The sequence below is a fragment of the Dermacentor variabilis genome, chromosome 9, assembly GCF_050947875.1.
Source record: "Dermacentor variabilis isolate Ectoservices chromosome 9, ASM5094787v1, whole genome shotgun sequence".
Lineage (NCBI taxonomy): Eukaryota > Metazoa > Arthropoda > Arachnida > Ixodida > Ixodidae > Dermacentor > Dermacentor variabilis.
The window spans coordinates 79,126,600-79,146,751 of NC_134576.1; the positions used below are offsets into that span (position 1 = coordinate 79,126,600).

The window sequence follows — 20,152 nt, forward strand, 5'->3', positions numbered from 1 at the left end:
ATTGTTACTTTAGAATTAGCAAAATGACATTTCCTGCGCGGAGAAAGGTTTGGGGAGAATCGTACAAGGTATCTGACGTACAGTTTCAAGATGGTGACCTGAGAAATTGACGTGTTACACATCGCATGGCATTAGCGGCGAGGACATCGAAAGCGAGTGCGGTGCATCGGAATGCATAACGTGCACAGTTCCTTCTTTGATTCCCAACGTTGCAGTCTGCTTTTTGTCCCACCGAAAACATTGATGGCCGTCAAGACAAAAGGAACTTGCGCCTGAGTAAATAGTGGTATCACGCTTTGGCCGGTCCGGCAATTATCCGCAAGAGTCATCCCTTTCTTCGAACGTGCACCTTCAGCTATGGTGTCAGTCATTATACTTCAGCTTAAACAATAGCAAACAGAAATAACGGCTGCTTTATTCAGCGAGCACCACGTAAATGCCGAACGCCGCGACAAACAACCACAACCGTACCAGGCTATAGCAAACAACGCTCGCACGCTTGGCGCCAAGGTCGACGGCAGTGGGCCGCTCGGTGCGCATAGGCGAGACGAGGAGTTGGGGAACTGAAAGGTATCTGTAAATGTTGTCGCGACGGGCGGCGCGGCCGATGTGATAGTGATAGTGGGATCATATTTACGCTGTGCCGAGAGAAAATGTGCTCTTTTCTTGTGTGCATTGACCACCGCTAAGCCCCTGGGCCTGTGTGACGCTATTAACTCACTGTATTTTTCGTGCGGTGCGCCGTTGGTGATCATCATAGTTCTGTACATTCGCGCTGTCTTTGTTTCCGGCTCCATAACAACCTCTTGCACTCTCGCCGCACTCGCATCGGATCACAGTGCACGGAAAAATGTGCTGAAAGTTGTGCTATCGTGTGCAGTTCATCCGTAATTCAACAGCGTTTACGCCGGAAGCACAATTCGTACAATCAATGCGGCATAAACTGACACGATGGAACGTTTGCCGAGGATGCTTCAAAAGGTACGTCCGGTGCTTGGCGCATTCTTATGGTTCGTGTAGTGTGCCCTGTCATGTGCAGCAGAAGATTGGTACAGCTACAAAATGTTTGTTCTTCATGTCGTAGGGCACATTTAGCGAAAGGCTTCACGAAAATTGCTCTGAGACTTATTCATGTTGCTAAGGGTTTCATCTATTGTTTATTTGCATTCTGTTGGGAAGTATGCTAGCGCCGGGGATTGCTTGGTTCTAACGAGCACAAAAATTCAAGCAGGGAATGTTACGTCAACGCGCGACGGCACCCCATTGCTTTGTCGGACTCGTGAGAAGATTTTAGCATCTATGCAAATTTTTCGCTAATTGATTGTCGCCAAGGCAACCTGTGTGGTGTTCGCTGTGTTCTTGTGCATTTGACGCGTTAAAACCATCTTTGATGTAAGAATGATATATTTGTCCAAGCGGATGTAACTTCATGTAACTGGCAGTAAGACAGCTTCTCACAATTTAACGCAGTCGTGTTAAATCACAACATTGCAGGTTCAGCAGTGCTTACAATAAGCTGAACATTTCTTACTGTTTAGGAATGTCAATAGTTTCTGAGACGGAGGCACTTCTGCAACACATAGGAGCCTGCGGCACTAATGCAGCCGGAAGAGAACTGCAAAGCATCGGGTCTGCTCGCATTGACAAGGTGCGTACAAAACGGTCCCGGTCATTTATGACTTCTAGGTTATCTGTGTATTTTGTACCTGCCGACGTTTCTCAATATCTCGCGCAATTTACAAATTGTACTCATTGTTCAATTTTACTAATGTAATGGTTTTAAAGGTGTTCAGAGATGAGGTGGCATGAGATTACGAAAATGCATGTAAAATATAGTCATGACCTTTGTGCTGCTTTCATAATTCCTAGCAATCAACTATCCCTAACGAAAATAACAGAGGGGCACTTGCTTTAGGCAAGTTTGAGATACGTTCCTGAAGCAGGGAGAATTGGCAGTTACAAAAGCACTCACAAGAACTCGCTGATATAAAAACAATGTCGTCAGTTTCGGCTGTTGTAAGTGTGATGCTTGCGTGCTGCGTGTCAAGGTAAGTAATGGTTAACAATGTATGCACAGAAAAATGCGCTTGCTGAGGGAAGGCCTTAGAAGTTCATGCTTTCTTTCCAACACAGTATTTCTGTCTAGAATTTTTGCAAAATATGAAGTGCACAGTCTGGCAGGTTTGGCATAAAATGTACAAAACTATTGCTTTAGATTTTAATGTAGCTAATAAATAATGCGTTCCTAACGCAGCTTAACGTCAAGGTTGAAACTGATCTCTGATGTCACATCAATTGCAGGTTGTAATAACGTGGTATCACAAAGTATCGGTTACGCATTCCACTTGGTGCAGTGGCCGCAGTTCAGAGTATAACCGAAAGCTGGGTATGCTTTGCCCTTCTGCACATGACGTAAGATAGAACTATGCTATGGCTTTTCTTACAGTGGCACCATTTCTCTCACCTTCTCCTCCTTATTACTCTGTCAACTTGCTAATGCGCACAACTTCTAGAGGCTTGATTATGATATTGACTGCTGAAATTTGCTGTTGTGGTAACCTCAAAAGCATGCTGTACTTTGCGTGCATTTTAGGATGGCTAACTCTAAAAATGTAATTGGCTGTGGCATTCTGAGAGAAACAAGGTTTTTGTTCTGAGTAATGAATACATCCATTATTCGTATTTTCTGGCACTCTTCCCCAGAACAGCCTATAGGCTGCTCTCCGAAAAGGAACCAGAAAATATTATGATATCATCGAGAGATGCTCAAGAGATGAGCCGCCGTGAGAACTATGATGAAGTGGGTCTGTACCTCTGGCGCGAGTGAGTGTCGACCTGGCTGTCTGGCTCCAGTGCAAGCAGCCTGTAAATAGCCTCTTTCGTCTGTGTCTTTCCACATGTAACATTCTGGTGGAGATTAGCGATCCCCATCCTCGCCAAGGAACTCCGAAGTGGTCGGTACATCGAGCTTGTTCCCCATTCCTACTGGTTACGAGACCGCCTCTGCAACGGCTTCGGGTTATCCGACTGCTACAATCGTCACGGTTGCCCAACATGGCGACCCTGGTGCGTTCTGTGGCCTGGAGGGACAGGATGTTGACGAAATGATCAAGCTATAAGAACACGCCAGTACTAATAACAAGTGGGAACCAACAATTCTTGGCACCCCTCGCGTGCGGCACCAAACGCATGACGACGAGATAATCAGTTGAGGCAGTTTGAAAGAAAAGCTACGGGAACTGTTCGGCGACCCCATTTGCCGCAAGGTTGTCGCGCGAAAGGCTCTTGCGTCTCGTGTTCAGACATCGACAGAGCTGTACGTTTCATACATCCTCGACGTCTTGGCTCAATGCCGCAAGGCGGACGATACTATGTCTGAAGCAGACAAAGTGGCACATGTGCTAAATGGCATCGCCAATGACGCTTTTGATTAGCTTGTTTTCGGCAACGTGTCAACTATCGACGCCATCATGAAAGAATGCCGTCAACTTGAACAAGCTAAGAGCCGCCACACCACACACATCACGCGGCTACCCAACACTGCTGCTACGTCGATATGTGAGGGTCGACCGCGTCAGACCACCACCTGTGACGACGTAACCCTTATTGCTCACTGCGAGCTAGAGACCGCCTGTTCACCACCTTTCTCCACGACGCCCATCGATGCGCCAGTAACCACGATTGCGCCGCCAGCAACCACGATTGCCATGATTCAGGCCGTTGCAAGGCAGGAATTTGACAACGTGGGTCTAAACTCCGTGTGTTCAACATCTAAACCCAGCGTTCTCTAGCACTCCTCTACGTCCCCGGCAGTACTTTTCTGCCACATATCGCCGCAACCCGTCCGAATGGCGTACCACTGATGACAGGCCGATATGCTTCGACTGCTGCCGCATCGGCCACGTCGCTCGTCACTACCGCAACCGATGGCCACCTCCTCGATCCTCCGACGTACGCCGCCACTTATTCCCGCACCTTTGGACCTTCTGTTCCCTATGCCACCCGCCATGAACCTCTGCCGCTGATGCTACCGCTCCGAACTTTCGCTACAGCAGGTCTCCCTCACTTCGACGCCATCAGTCTCGTGCTCCCCAAGCCCGTCGCTTCTCTCCGCCGCCTATCGCCTCCCGGATCCAGCCGGAAAACTAGGCACTGCAGCGTCAGGAGGTGAATCTTCGTTGTCGACCCTGCCCTCAAATCTAGTGCTCACGTTACCTACGAGGCAAAACCTTGTTGACGTTGACGTTGATGGCTATCCTATAAGGGCACACATCGATACAGGATCACATTTTTCTGTTATATGAGTGCTGCCTTCCGACGACGACTGAACAAGCTCCTCACCACAGTGTCGGAACGCCTCGTCCGCGTCGCAGATGGCGGTACTGTGCCTATCATCGACATGTGTACGGTAAGTATCAGCATCGCCGGCCGCCACACTCCTGTCCTCTTCACCGTGATTGCTCATTGCCCTCACGACCTAATTTTTTGAAGAAAGGCGTACAATTCTGGTGGGGTACTTCAGAAGCCACCGCCTTCTCTCGCCTCCTCACTCTTCTAACCTCACCATCCATTCTGGCCCACTTCTAGCCTTATGCCCCTACAGAATTGCGTACAGTTGCCAGCGGTCATGGCGTAGGTGCCGTGTTAGCCCAAAGTCAGCAAGACCAAGATCGCGTTGTTGCTTATGCGAGCTGCCTCCTAGCACCATCGGAGCCCATTGACTCCTCTGCCAGTACCCTTTGCATTGAGTTGCCGATTCTCGCGGAACCTTCTGACGTGCCCCAGTTCCGCCTACGCCCCACCGGCTTTCTTCACCTGCTGCCATATTGGACTGTTGTCTTCTCCGCAAGTCCCTGATGGCCAGTACCTCGTCACTCCTCTGCCCGACATTGCACTACAGTATAACGTTACCGTGCCTCACAGTATACTTGTAATATTACTGCAAACTGCACTTTCATGCGTATTTTAACTTTGGATTGGCAAAGCAAATTCTACCGTAAGGTATTAGCCTTGCCAACGTTGACTGTCTCGGTGACCATCACGTGGCAGCTTTATCGACCACTTCTTCTTGCGAGCTTAGCAGGCCCCTCGCGCCATCATCGGGCGCCTATCACAACATAGACAAAATGGTTGTGACGGACCTGCCCTCTGCGAAGGCTGAAGACCTTTGCCAAGTATTATCATACAACCGAGATATTTTCGAATTCGACGATTGCCCTTTAGGCCAGACGCTCGCGGTCAAGCATTGGATTCTTACTGGCGATGTTACGCCTATTCACGGAAGACCGTATCGAGTTTCTGCGTCGGAACGCCGAGTCATTCAAAGTCAACCTAACAAAATGCTAGGTAAAAACATCATTGAGCCTTGTTCAAGTCCCTGGGCGCCACCTGTGGTATTGGTTAAAAAGGACGGCACGTGCGTGGCGCATCTGCGTAGACTGCCGTCATCTGAACATCACTAAGACGGACGTTTACCCGCTGCCACGTAGAGATGACGCCCTTGACTGCCTGTACCGTTCCAGCTATTTCTCTTCTATTGATCTTCGTTCTGGATACTAGCGCATTGCTATTGACGATATGGACAGAGAATACACTGCGCTCATCACGCATAATGGCCTATACCAATTTAAAGTAATGCCATTTGCATTATGCAACGCCCCTGCCATGTTTGATTGTATGATGGACTTCTTGCTCCAAGGTTTCAAATGGTCCACATGTCTCTGCTACCTCGACGACGTTATCGTCTTCTCGCCAACGTTCGATACTCACTTTGAGCGTCTAACAACTGTACTTGATGTATTTCTAAAGGCGAAGCTGCAACGTAACTCGCCCAAATGTCGTTTCGTCCGCCGCCAAATTGCTGTTCTGGGCCACCTCGTTGACGCTTCCGGAGTGCAGCCTCATCCCGACAAAACTTTCCGGTTCCGAAGACAGCCGCAGACGTTCGAAGTTTTGTATGGCTATGTTCGTACATTCGTCGTATTAAACAAGATTTTGCGGCCATTGCTAGACCCCTCACTAATCTTTTTAAGAAAGGCGTACAATTCTGGTGGGGTACGAAGGTGGAAGGTGGCGAGAGAAGCCACCGCCTTCTCTCGCCTCGTCACTCACCTCACCATCCATTCTGGCCCACTTGCCCCTACAGATTTGCGTACAGTCGCCAGCGGTCATGGCGTAGGTGCCGTGTTAGCCCAATGTCAGCATGACCAAGATCGCGTTATTGCTTATCCGAGCCGCCTCCTAGCACCATGGGAGCGCAACTATTCCATTACGGAACGAGAATGCCTTGCTGTTGTCTGGGCGGTTGTGAAGTTCCGTCCTTACCTTCATGGTCGCCCTTTTTCCGTGGTGACTGATCATCATGCCGTCTGCTGGCTTTCATCTCTAAAAGATCCTACAGGCCAGCTACAAGAATTGTCATATTCCGTGGTTTAGCAATCTGGCCGCCTGCACCAAGACGCTGATAGCTTGTCGCGTTACCCTGTTGACGACTCTTGACTCCTCCAATATTGCCGGTGCTGCTTACGTATGTTCTGTATTACAGCTGCTTCATTTCCCCTATGAGCAACGTCGTGCCGCCTACATCAGAGCACTCATCGGCCGTCACTCCGGTTGATGCAACTCTATGCATCTTCATCCTCCGCGACGGTACTCTGTACAGTCGTAACCTTCATTCGCACGACTCTGAGTTCCTACTTGTAATACCTAAACACCTCCGCTCAACCGCTCTAGAAGAGCTTCACGACGCACCAACGGTAGGACACCTCGGCGTATATCGAACCTATGACCGTTTACGTCGCCGTATTTTTCTGGCCGGGCCTTGCCCGTTTCCTACGACATTACGTCGTCGCTTGTGAACTTTGCAACGATGCAAGAAGCCTACCAGCTCCCCGCTGGTTACCTGCAGCCGCTCGACATCCCTGCCGAGCCCTTCCATCGTGTCGGCTTAGACATTCTTGGCCCATTTCTGGCATCTACATCAGGAAACAAGTGGGTTGCAGTTGCGGTGAACTACGCGACTCGCTACGCCATAACCCACGCGCTTCCGACCAGTTGTGCAACTGCTGTTGCGGATTTCTTCCTTCATATAACATTGATGCATGGTGCTCCGCATCAATTGCTAACAGTCTGTGGCCGTACGTTTTTGGCCACTCCAATTGTTCATTCCAAGGCAATTTGTGCTCAATCAAGCATAAATTTACCTCCTACCACCCTGAAACGAACCGCCTCACTGAGTGCTTGAACCGCACTCTTATAGACATGCTATCCAAATACATTTCAGACGAACACCGTGACTGGGACCTGGCTTTACCTTACATTACCTTTGCGTACAACTCTTCCCGTCTCAACACTGCTGGCTTTTACCCTTTTTACCTCTTGTACGGCCGGCATCGCACAGTTTGCGACGGTTCCACTGCAAACTGTGCTTCCGTCCACCACAGCTTCAACTAGCGCTTATGCCCGTGATGCCATCGCCCATGCTGACCATGCTCGCCAACTTGCCCGCGCTCGTCTACAAGTGTCTCAAGACAAACAGAAGCAACGCTACGACCTTCGTCGCCGTGATGTCCATATTGTGCCCGGCACCCTCTTGTTGGTTTCGTCCCCATCGCCTAAAGTTGGTCTTTTTGAAAAACTGCATTCCTGTTACACAGGCCCATATCGCGTGCTCCGCCAAGTGACCGATGTCACCTATGAAATCGTTCTAGCCACGCCCACTACGTCCTCCGCCGTGACAACCAGTGACATTATCCACGTCGTCCGACTCAAATACTACAACTCTCCACGCACCTTCGATATTTAACAACACCGTGACAGCGATTTTGTCGTCGGCGGGGGGGGGGGTAGTATTACGATATCAGAGAGATGCTCAAGAGACGAGCCGCCGCGAGAACGACGATGAAGTGGGTCTGTGCCTTTGGCGCGTCGGCCTGGCTGTCTGGCTCCAGTGTAAATAGTCTGTAAATAGCCTCTTTCGCCTGTCTTTTCACATCTAACAATATTTTCTCACTGAAGAAAAGTGTTTTATGCACGCCATGCTCAAGCCATGGTGTTCTACAATAATTACATCATATCTGCTATGTCAACAGCTACACACTATTGAAAGCGGCCAACAAAGGTCAGTACGGACTTTGACGGTTAAAATGTCCTGGCTACCTAATGTTTACCCTTGACACCCTCTGCCGTAGACAACGAACATGACTAGCTTTCGGGACAAGTACAAACGGAATAAGCACTTGTTAAAATATTGAGTTAGTACCATAATGAGTCCTCACCCAAAGGTCAATTTCATTCTTTCTTTGCCATTTAAGCCATGACGCCATGTTTCTCTTAGCCTATTGAATTGCATCACACTAGGGGAGCCCCATTTATTTGTCCCTTGACAGTGACTCCTGTTATTCAGTTTTTTTTGTTGCTTGGCGCACAATGGTACTTAAGCAAGGCCGAAGTGGTTTGAATGTGTACAGTATGACAGTGTACTGATGTGTTTGGTCTTACAGGAACGCTAAACAGAAACACTACATCAGTTCATATGCATCAAGTATCCTTTCTTTTTGTGCTGAATTTTGATGGGAGGTTATTAATAAGAGAGTGTGTGAAGTTCTAAGCCCAATTTTCTTCCAAATTTTGCACCAATATATCACTGCCTGTACATCAGGGGGACATTACGCATTCCAAAATTTTTTACTGCATTTTGAATGCTTCGGCTCAATAAATTGCTAAATACAGCATTTGGCTTTGCTAGAAGGCTTATAGCCAATATTTGCCAAAAGAATTTAGGCCTTTTCAGACGGTAATTTAGTGCGGGAACTTTATTGTGGTTTCACCACCTGTATTTCGTTCCTTACTTTTCCTGGCTAAACAAGCCTCTTGATTCTGTAACTTCAGTGTTTTCCTGATAGAGCGGAAGAGTAACCTAATAATGCATCTCAGATAATAATTTTTTACCTTCAGTGTCCCCTTAAAGATTTCTGATTGATGTGATATGAGACAACGCTGCCCAAAATGATAATGCTTGTCAGCGGGTTGCGTTTTCATGTAGTCAGTCACCAGTACTGTCTTTGAGGTGCTGGGAGATGTCACTGTACTTGCTTGTCATTCTCGAAGTCACTAAAAAGCGATAAACAGCCTTTATTTGAAATGTCCTGCAGTAAATTATATCATACTGTGTTTTTTGAAGCTCTGGTGGAGAGAAACAACTTTATTGACCCTTAATAAAATAGAGCGCGTCAAGCGCCTGCTGGGGTGGCTCCCTCTTCACAGGTTCCATATGCTTCCAGGCGCCGCCATATGCTTCCGGGCGCCGCCATATGCTTCCGGGCGCCGCCAGACTCCTGGTGGCGCCCGCTGCATCTGCTGCCGGCCACGTCACCTGGTGACGACGCTCTCAAGCCCGGCCTAGAGGCGCAGCTGCTGCTCCGCCCTCTTCTGCCGTCACGGGAGAGAGCGGTTCCGGGTCCCTGACGCAGCTACTTTCGCCTGACGTGGTGCGGTTTGGAGACTTTTTATGGCGTGTCGTTGGCGCATCTCCGCTCCCACTGGCGTTTCCGTACTATGTTTGGGATCTTGAAGCGAGCTTTCCACACCTTGTCTGCGGTAAAATGCTCCCGTCTACAGAGGTCACACTTCGGGGTACACTTGTGCTGTTCGTCGGGGTTAGGAGCACCGCATCCTCGGTAGATTCGGTCTGTCGTATTCGGGAAAACATCCATGCGGTGACGCAGGTGATCGCACTGATAGCAGATAGTTATCTTTTTTTACAAGCAGCATTTGAGGAGCAGGCCCCCAAATGAACGTAGTTCGGCACTTTGGGTCCATTGAAGGCGATCACCACAGACGTCTTGTTAGCGATGTGGTTTGCCTCTACATCAGTGGGATCATTTTCGCTGATGTTCTCGTTGATTTCTTGAACCGCGTCTCCTAGGGGGACGCGGGGCCGATTCATAGGCGCTGACCTCATGCTCCCTGCCTTGGACGACAATCTGGGTGACTCTCACGTACAGATTAGCATTTTCCCTCTTCGAAGTACTGATGATAACGTTTTGCTGGTAATTCGGCCATATCACGCAGCATAAATGATCCGGCCAACTTCCATATGGCCGACCGCCGCGTGATCTCACCACAATCTTGGTATCGTCTCGTGGCCAAGCAGGCATGCGCGCCCCCTCGGTTAACTTGCTTTTGGCGAGGTCCACAACCGGCACCGGAGGGTTTTGAATGGAGTGCGTTAGGTAGACCTAGGTCTTGCTGACGCGGCCGGGACTTGCGTTCACAGGCAATGCACCAGCCCAGGGTCCTGGTGATTTCTTCGGGGTGAATAACCTCCCACTCTTTATAGATATGCTGAGTTATGCTGCTGTGGACGCTTATTGGTTAGCTCTATCTGTAATTCTGTTAGGCTTATGGGTGCTTTCACACTGTACGGTCTACAGGTCGGCTAGCATTACAAAACACGTTAAAACGACTGTAAAGAGGAATTTCGTGCTATGTTATCATAATTGGCCCACAACGTGACCACATTTGCTCACACAATGTAGCCGTCTCGTCCAGTTTACTTAATCTCACTGCCACCTACACATGAGGAGGAGGGCGCAAAAAGGCAGATTCGACTGTTTTTGCACAGATGGCTCATGCATTGCATTTTTTTTATCTTGCAGGCTTTGTTACACAAAGCTTTCTATGGGCGAATATGAGCATTTCATTCCTAATAATAATAATTGCTTAGTTAACAATGACACTTTCTATAATATATTCTCATGACACTAAAGCTCACTTCTTTTGATGCAGGTGTGGGTGGGCATGCACAAATATGTAAGCAGACTGTTGTGTTGCTGATCAGTGCTGATCTCCACGTCAGTCAGTCCAGTCTGAGCAATACGATACGGACACCTTGCACCTCAGTATCAGTTTTAAGTTTTGAGAAATATGTCGCAGGTCCACAATCGGCACCGGAGGGTTTTGATTGAAGTGCGTTGGGTAGACCTAGGTCTTGCTGACGCGGCCGGGACTTGCGTTCACAGGCGATGCACCAGCTCAGGGTCCTGGTGACTTCTTCGGGGTGAATAACCTCCCACTCTATTTCAACACTAATCTGAGTGACACAAGGGTTGGCCTTGGTGATAAATTATCATATTCTTTTTCTAAACTGCTCTCCTTGCAGTGTTTCTCATGGACATGTTTTCAGAGGATGCTTACGCTATTTAATTGCAAACTACCACTGAACTTGTTGATGCCTAAAGTAGGACTCTTTCACCAATAAAAGCCTTATTTAACGCACAATTCCTAAGAAATGTAAGGAGGTGACTGAACATAACATAGTCTAACAACCATCCAATTTTACTGCTTGCACAGCAATATAAAGCAAGAGGCCAAAGGGCGAGAACAGTGAAATCTGTAATGCGTGGCGCTTGCCCAACTGCGAAAAGGACACACGGCATGGCTACTACGACACTTGTTTTACAATTATAAAAAAGCAAACTTCTGGAGGGGAATCCAACTCGCAGGTTCCCTGTCACACACATAAGGAAAGCCTCGCAAATCTCGCCAGCCCTATAGTTGGGCAGTTTTCTAACAAAATATTGCAAGTGAGCTGTGCACTACCAAGTGACTGCCAAATGACCTGAGGATCAGGTTAATATGGTTGCAAGCCCAGTCATTTAGACATTGGCCTGTTTTGCGGATGTAGTGTCTACTGCACGAGTGGTTTTTAATATCCATAAACACCTCTGTGCTACGCACTCTTATTGGCACGCTTTCTTTAACAGGTGGTGATGCGTGCCTCTTTATTATATACGTGCCTACACAGAAAAGGAAGTTTCTGCCATGCCGAGAAAGAATTGTAGGAAAAGCCGACGTGAGGCTACTTTCCTAAGCACTGAACGAGCTAGGTTTGTTGGTTTGGGTCTGCGTTCATTGGTTAGATGGTTTTTGGAGCCCCATGCTGGTTCTTTGCACACACTGAGGGCATACTAGCAGGTATGCCTCAGTGCATACCTGCTGCAGTGCCCACACCTGCACTAAAAGTGCAGGTGTGGGCCTCATCTTCGGAAGGAAGTGCACTGATGGCACCATTCATGGCGCAGATTACTCTCATTGACTAAGGCAAGGCACAAGTTTTGAAGTTCGTTCCCTTGCCCAACAAGCATATTTAGGTTCAGTGTGGTTGCAGGAAGACGTGTTAAACATAACTTCTATGGGTGGAGTCCTTAGCATCGGCATTAAGCTGCCATGAAGCTCTGCATCCGGCAACTCTTGAATAATAACTTTTTAATTGCCACATTGCGAAGAAGGGATCGGCCTTGATACCCCTAATTTTCTGTTGGCATACTTGTGCTGTCAGTAATTTCAGCTTGCCACTGATGCCATCAAATGCAGCCTTTTCAGGATAAGGCACCTGGCTTTCTCCTGACCAGTGCGGTTAAAAAAAGGCACTCACAGGTCGATATTCTAGATGTGAGTGAAACGAACTGGTAATCTCGGTTACAACTTCTGTTTAATTGTGTAGGAGGTAAAGGTTAGACAAAAATTCGTCTCGTCTCTAACGTGTCATTTTCTTGATCAGTGACTGCAACTTCATCATGTTACCTGACTAAATGAATTTTCGTCGAACCCTTGACAACACTTTCTACCGAACTTATTGACAGAACATTGTAACCCAGACTTGCTGGTTCATCTCGCTTGCATATAGAATAGAAATCTGGAATCGCCCCCTTTCCTTCAGACTTGCAAAGCCATGAAGCTTAATCCAAAAAGTCTGCATTTGAAGGCATTGATAGTATCAGCGTGCTGCCTCAAGGTAATAGGGTTAGCTGGGAACAAATTATTGCCAGCAAGAGCTGAATGCCGACAGAAAATGAAGGGCTTGGAAACTCGAGCATATGCAAGGAGCGAACTATAGGAGATCATTACTTGTGTCTTCTGGGACACACAACTAAGTCAACTTCACGGCTACACTAAAGGGCCCCCTGTACAGACAGTCTCAAGAAAACTTGATATCCTGAAGTTGTCTTCCTACAAGCGCACTAAACGTGCCACTGCCATTTCGGCCAAAGGAATCAACACTATGGCAATTCACCCAACCCTGACCAGAAGGACTTGCACTATGGAACGTTACATACATGCATTACGGGGTTTCGCGTGCCAAAACCACTTTCTGATTATGAGGCACGCCGTAGTGGGGGACTACGGAAATTTGGACCATCTGGTGTTCTTTCATCATCATCATCATCAGCCTGGTTACGCCCACTGCAGGGCAAAGGCCTCTCCCATATTTCTCCAACAGCCCCGGTCATGTACTAATTGTGGCCATGCCGTCCCTGCAAACTTCTTAATCTCATCCGCCCACCTGACTTTCTGCCGCCCCCTGCTATGCTTCCCTTCCCTTGGAATCCAGTCCGTAACCCATAATGACCATCGGTTATCTTCCCTCCTCATTTCATGTCCTGCCCATGCCCATTTCTATTTCTTGATTTCAACTAAGATGTCATTAACTCGCGTTTGTTCCCTCACCCAATCTGCTCTTTTCTTATCCCTTAACGTTACACCTATCATTCTTCTTTCCATAGCTCGTTGCGTCGTCCTCAATTTGAGTAGAACCCTTTTCGTAAGCCTCCAGGTTTCTGCCCCGTAGGTGAGTACTGGTAAGACACAGCTATTATACACTTTTCTCTTAAGGGATACTGGCAACCTGCTGTTCATGTTCTGCGAATGCCTGCCAAACGCAGCCCAGCCCATTCTTATTCTTCTGATTATTTCCGTCTCATGATCCGTATCCGCAGTCACTACCTGCCCTAAGTAGATGTATTCCCTTACGACTTCCAGTGCCTCGCTGCCTATTGTAAATTGCTGTTCTCTTCCGAGACTGTTAAACATTACTTTAGTTTTCTAGAGATTAATTTTTAGACCCACTCTTCTGCTTTGCCTCTCCAGGTCAGTGAGCATGCATTGCAGTTGGTCCCCTGAGTTGCTAAGCAAGGCAATATCATCAGCGAATCGCAACTTACTAAGGTATTCTCCATTAACTTTTATTCCCATTTCTTCCAAATCCAGGTCTCTGAATACCTCCTGTAAACACGCTGTGAATAGCATTGGAGAGATCGTATCTCCCTGAATGACGCCTTTCTTTATTGGGATTTTGTTGCTTTCTTTATGGAAGACTATGGTGGCTGTGATGGCTATAGATATCTTTCAGTATTTTTACATACGGCTCGTCTACACCATGATTCCGTAATGCATCCATGACTGCTGAGGTTTCGACAGAATCAAATGCTTTCTCGTAATCAATGAAAGCTATATATAAGGGTTGGTTATATTCCGCACATTTCTCTATCACCTGATTGATAGTATGAATATAATCTATTGTTGAGTACCCTTTACGGAATCCTGCCTGGTCCTTTGCTTGGCAGAAGTCTAAGGTGTTCCTGATTCTATTTGCGATTACCTTAGTAAGTAGTTTGTAGGCAACGGACAGTAAGCTGATCGGTCTATAATTTTTCAAGTCTTTAGCGTCCCCTTTCTTACGGATTAGGATTATGTTAGCGTTCTTCCAAGATTCCCGTACGCTCGAGGTCATGAGGCATTGTGTATACAGGGTGGCCAGTTTTTCTAGAACAATCTCCCCACCGTCCTTCAACAAATCTGCTGTTACCTGATCCTCCCCAGCTGCCTCCCCCTTTGCATATCTCCCAAGGCTTTCTTTACTTCTTCCGGCGTTACCTGTGGGATTTCGAATTCCTCTAGACTATTTTCTCTTCCATTATCGTCGTGGCTGCCACTGGTACTGTATAAATCTCTATAGAACTCCTCAGCCACTTGAACTATCTCATCCGTATTAGTAATGATATTGCCGGCTTTGTCTCTTAACGCATACATCTGATTCTTGCCAATTCCTAGTTTCTTCTTCACTGTTTTTAGGCTTCCTCCGTTCCTGAGAGCATGTTCAATTCTATCCATATTATACTTCCTTATGTCTGCTGTCTTACGCTTGTTGATTAACTTTGATAGTTCTGCCAGTTCTATTCTAGCTGTAGGGTTAGAGAATTTCATACATTGGCGTTTCTTGATCAGATCTTTCGTCTCCTGTGATCGTTTACTGGTAGCCTGCCTAACGCAGTTACCACCGACTTCCATTGCACACTCCTTAATGATGCCCACAAGATTGTCATTCATTGCTTCATCACTAAGTTCCTCTTCCTAAGTTAAAGCCGAATACCTGTTCTGTAGCTTGATGTGGAATTCCTCTACTTTCCCTCTTACCGCTAACTCATTGATCGGCTTCTTATGTACCAGTTTCTTCCGTTCCCTTCTCAGGTCTAGGCTAATTCGAGTTCTTACCATCCTGTGGTCACTGCAGCGCACCTTGCCGAGAACGTCCACATCTTGTATGATGCCAGGGTTAGCGCAGAGTATGAGGTCTATTTCATTTCTAGTCTCGCCGTTCGGGCTTTTCCACGTCCAGTTTCGGCTATCCCGCTTGCGGAATAAGGTATTCATTATCCTCATATTATTCTGTTCCGCAAACTCTACTAATACCTCTCCCCTGCTATTCCTAGTGCCTATTCCATATTCCCCCACTGCCTTGTCTCCCGCCTGCGTCTTGCTACCTTGGCATTAAAGTCGCCCATTAGTAAAGTGCATTTAGTTTTCACTCTACCCATCGCCGATTCCACTTCTTCATAGAAGCTTTCGACTTCCTGGTCATCATCAGACTCGCCTGACTAGATAACGTTCTAGCGTTAAACGTTGCCAGGTTCATATTCCAATGGCGGCCTGTCCGGAGCCAGTGATTCTTAGCACCCTCTGCTGCGTCGCAGGCCTGACCGCCGCCGTGGTCAGTTGCTTCACAGCTGCTGGGGACTGAGGGCCGGGGTTTGATTCTGTTTTTCGTATAGGAGGTTGTGGCCAAGTACTGCACCAGAGTGGCCAATCCTGCTCTGGTGAGTGTGTGCGTTACTGGTTCTGGTCACCGGGATTAGGCCACATTCCAGGCGTGTTTATGGAATTTTATCAACACGCGGACTTCCTTTTTTTTTAAATCCGGTGGAAAATTGCCGGCCCCGGGATTCGAACCACGGACCTGTTGCACGCGAGGCGGGTGTTCTACCTCTACGCCACCGCTGCAACCTTGGTGTTCTTTAACGTGCACCTAACCTAAGCACAGAGGTGTTTTCGCATTTCGTCCCCATCGAAATACGGTCACCGTGGCCGGCATTCAATCCCGCGACCTTGTACGTAGCAGCCGAACACCTCAGTGCACCATGAAACGTGCCAACAGTAAGCTCTTTCTGAGGCAACACCTTAAGCTTAACCTTAACCTGCCAGAACAAGAGCTCTGTTGGCTTGACCTAACGTTTATACATTGCACTGCTAAGCAATTTGGCTTAGCACTGCAATGTCAAAGCCACTACGCCAGCACAGCTTTTACGTTGCTTGAAGAGTGGTAGTGTCCAAGTAATTTAGTTTTCTCGACCTGTTTGCGCTGCTTTTTTAAATTACATTTGAAGCTTGTTACATCTGTTGCTTCAATACTAGTAATTGTTGATCAAACAGGGTGTTCGTCTTCTTTTACTGCAATAACACTTGTTTCAGTGACCTGCTAATGTGACAGGTTATTCTACCACAGTAATGTTACACTAGGAGTCATAAGCATTGAGGAAACCACTTATTCGTAGAGTATCCCATATGCTCTGAACGCTGGAGCATTCGCACCTGTGTGAATGAATGTAGGCGAAACTGCTTTTGCCTATGCGTTATCTTATTGCATAAGTGAAAAGATATTGATGGATTTTCTTTTATTTTTCAGGGGCCCTGCAAGTTATCACTCAAGCAACACATTTCAATGGCCATCTGTCAGCAGACTGGGTGTATCAAAGTGCCGTTAGAAGGTCCAATAAGCAACGCTTGTGCGATGTTTGACATGATGTTGCTTAAATTCAGAGGACGTCACTATTAATGCAAACTTGAATGGCCGTGCAATAGAACCTGCGTTCTATTGCAAATACAAGCCATTACTGATATTTTTCACCTCAAATTCGTTCTTTACCTTAGAATTTTGAACACACCATTACAGCGAACAGTAAGGTCAGCACAAGTGATCATGCATGTAGTATCGTCGAACGCTTGACAACACCTCCTACCGAACTTATTGACAGAACATGGTAACCCAGACTTGCTGGTTCTTCTCCCTTGCATACTGAATAGAAATCTGGAATAGCCACCTTTCCTTCAGACTTGCAAAGCAAAGAAGCTTAATCCCAAAAGTCTGCATTTGAAGGCATTGATAGTATCGGCGTGTTGTATTTGAATTATTATAATAAATATGTAAAAGAAGTGCGAATATCATTTAGGGTTCATTCTTTTGCGGGTCGAACAAGTTCGTTCATCATGTATTGTCGGCAAAAACGCAACCTCGTACACGTATAGTATGAGAAATCGTAGTGTCTACGAAGCAAGAATAGCGTGCAACGTCTTTCGTACATTTTCTTTTAAGTTTAATTGGAAGGCTCTGTTACTACTGCCGCACATCCAGGTTTAGCATGATATCAATCAAGGTTTCAACATCTGAACATCGGTCTTTATTTAAGATGGGTAGGCCAGTCAACAGAAAGTTAATTATTATTGTTACGGGTATGCTAGGAGTATATAAAGACTGTATTTGCAATATATATGCAGGATGAGTCAGCGTATACAAGATGGCTGACCACCGAACACGCAGCAGCCAGCGTCTCGCGATTTCTCCTTCCTCTGTCCTCTTTCATGCTTCCATACCAATATCTCCAACAATGACTGCTTCTCAACAAGAAAATAACGCTAAATGATCGCGTAGATCCTTCAGAAATCGAGGTGGTGCATCCAGTGGGCTATAAACCGCAGAGAAAAAGTGCGCTAAGAGCAGGACACTTTCAAAGTAGCTTTCGTGATCATCTATTTCACAGCAGTGATGTTCTAATATCGTATTTTATCAAAACAGCGCCGCCGTTTCTAATAGGACGGTCATGACAAAAACCTGATATGTGGGCGGTACAACATCGTCACCAATGTCCTCACGACGTCAGGTCTCCTTGATAACCTGAAGATCATGCTCTAACATGATGGCTTCTATTTCTATTGATTTGTTAACGACGCTAGACGCATCTATGTTAATGTTCAATTGATTATTTGAGGACCATACAAGTTAGTCAACCTTACAATTATCATGAAAGAAAGGAGCCTTTATTCAGGTTTGAGCGTTGTAACATTGTAACCCAGACTTGCTGGTTCGTCTCGCTCGCATATAGAATAGAAATCTGGAATCGCCACCTTTCCTTGAAACAGACTTGCAAAGCAAAGAAGCTTAATCCAAAAAGTCTGCATTTGAAGGCATTGATAGTATCAGCGTGCTGCCTCAAGGTAATAGGGTTAGCTGGGAACAAATTATTGCCAGCAAGAGCTGAATGCCAACAGAAAATGAAGAGAACTCCCTATTGAATCGCACATTATCGTCAATGAGTGAGGTACTTTTCTTGTTTATGATTCTTATCACTTGCCCATAAGAGCTTTCTTTTCTACATCGTCTGACGCGAGTAATCATTTTGAATGGATATTATCGTACCTTTAAGCTTCTGTGCGTTCTTAACACTGCCTACTTTTCATTATACTCCTGAAAATGAAGTATAACTGGTCTAGTGTTGCCACGGATACCTAAGCATGCTAGGAGTATATAAAGACTGTATTTGCAATATATATACAGGATGAGTCAGCGTATACAAGATGGCTGACCACCGAACACGCAGCAGCCAGCGTATCGAGATTTTCTTCTTCCTCTTCATGCTTCCATAACAATATCAATAACAATAGAATTCACTGCTTAGGTATCCGTGGCAACACTAGACCAATTATAGTTCATTTTCAGGAGCATATTGAAAAGCAGGTCTACCAGAAGATAGACATGGTACCTGTAGTTTTGTTGAAAAGAAGTCGTTTAAAATTTTTTGTTTAAAACCAAATCTTCCTCATCAGGATCTTCCTGCGGTCTTCCAGATTGGTAAATGTTGATTTCAAGGCCTTTATTATTTGTTCGAGAGATTCGACCAGGGCAGTTCATCTTTCTATTTCAAGAGAGCGTAAGACAAGATCAGACATCATTTTTTCCAAGCTCTTTTGGTGTTCCCTTAGGGCAGCCATTTCATCAGGTCATTTTCTTTTCCTTCCAACAACTCCTTCAGCGTTTCTCCACAACCCTAGACAAAAGTAGCGCCCACAGAGAATACATCATATGCAATCATATACACCGTTGCAGGCGCGGGAGCACCAGGAGGCCAGAATAATTGCTATAAAAGCTGGTGTAGCTAGGACTGACATGCACGGAAGTAAAAAAGGGGACTTACTGACGACATTACGCCCTCTGATCTGTCGTACCCAATGGAGGAGCAGCTCTGCGTACGATCGTTTTAGGCAGGCCTGTTGGCGTATGTCACTAGATGGCGCTGTTGTCACGCCTTCAACGAAGAAAGGAGTTGCACTAGTTGAGATACGGCAGCACACGTGTCAGCACAGCGACACGTTTAATGACGAAGCAAGATTTTGCATCAAGCCTTGCTGTGAAATCGAGCAGAAGAGCCTGCACGAAGTGACTTTGCTGACATCATGCCGCTATCTGCTCCGCCGTACCCACTGAAGATATAAGCATGGAGTGAGACATTTAAGAGCAGCGGACACTCCCATACAGTGCAGCGGCTGAATTGACTGTTGCACACGCAGCGAATGAGATTGATTCCTTGCGGTTTGGGCTTTGAGCGCACGCGTTCTGGACGCTAGCTGGCGCGCTCTACGCCGGCTGCGCTGATCGCCCCTCCTCTTTTTTTTTGCACTTCAATCGCGCGCGGTCTTAGTGCGGAAGCGTTTGGTCAAAATGAGTGCGAACAATCCTTACAAGACTCCCTTCGAATATGTGCCACGTGAAATTTTATAAAGTACACGCAAAACGCATTGTAAAAAAGGAAATGTTTATTTAGCTCGATATAAATTCTCGTTGCGGGCTTTTTGTACATTCATGCAACGTTGCGGCACGAGGTGAGCAGCAGAACTTTCGTACACACTCGTACATTTTCTCTCACACTTTTTAAATCGGGAGGCTCTGTTACTACTTTCGCACATCCAGGTTTAGCATATTATC

General features: G+C 46.7%; 2 protein-coding genes across 2 annotated transcripts in view; both read left to right on the top strand.

Annotated features, from left to right (window-relative positions):
• Positions 1–20,152, top strand: part of LOC142557008 (uncharacterized) — a 246,240-nt gene that overhangs the window by 191,415 nt on the left and 34,673 nt on the right. The gene's annotated exons all lie outside the window — the stretch shown is intronic.
• Positions 808–17,335, top strand: LOC142557009 (uncharacterized). The gene is made up of 4 exons (XM_075668542.1): positions 808–981; positions 1,539–1,648; positions 9,282–9,488; positions 16,802–17,335. The coding sequence occupies exons 2-3, from the start codon at positions 1,599–1,601 to the stop codon at positions 9,463–9,465; spliced, it is 234 nt and encodes a 77-aa protein (XP_075524657.1). The 5' UTR covers positions 808–981; positions 1,539–1,598; the 3' UTR covers positions 9,466–9,488; positions 16,802–17,335.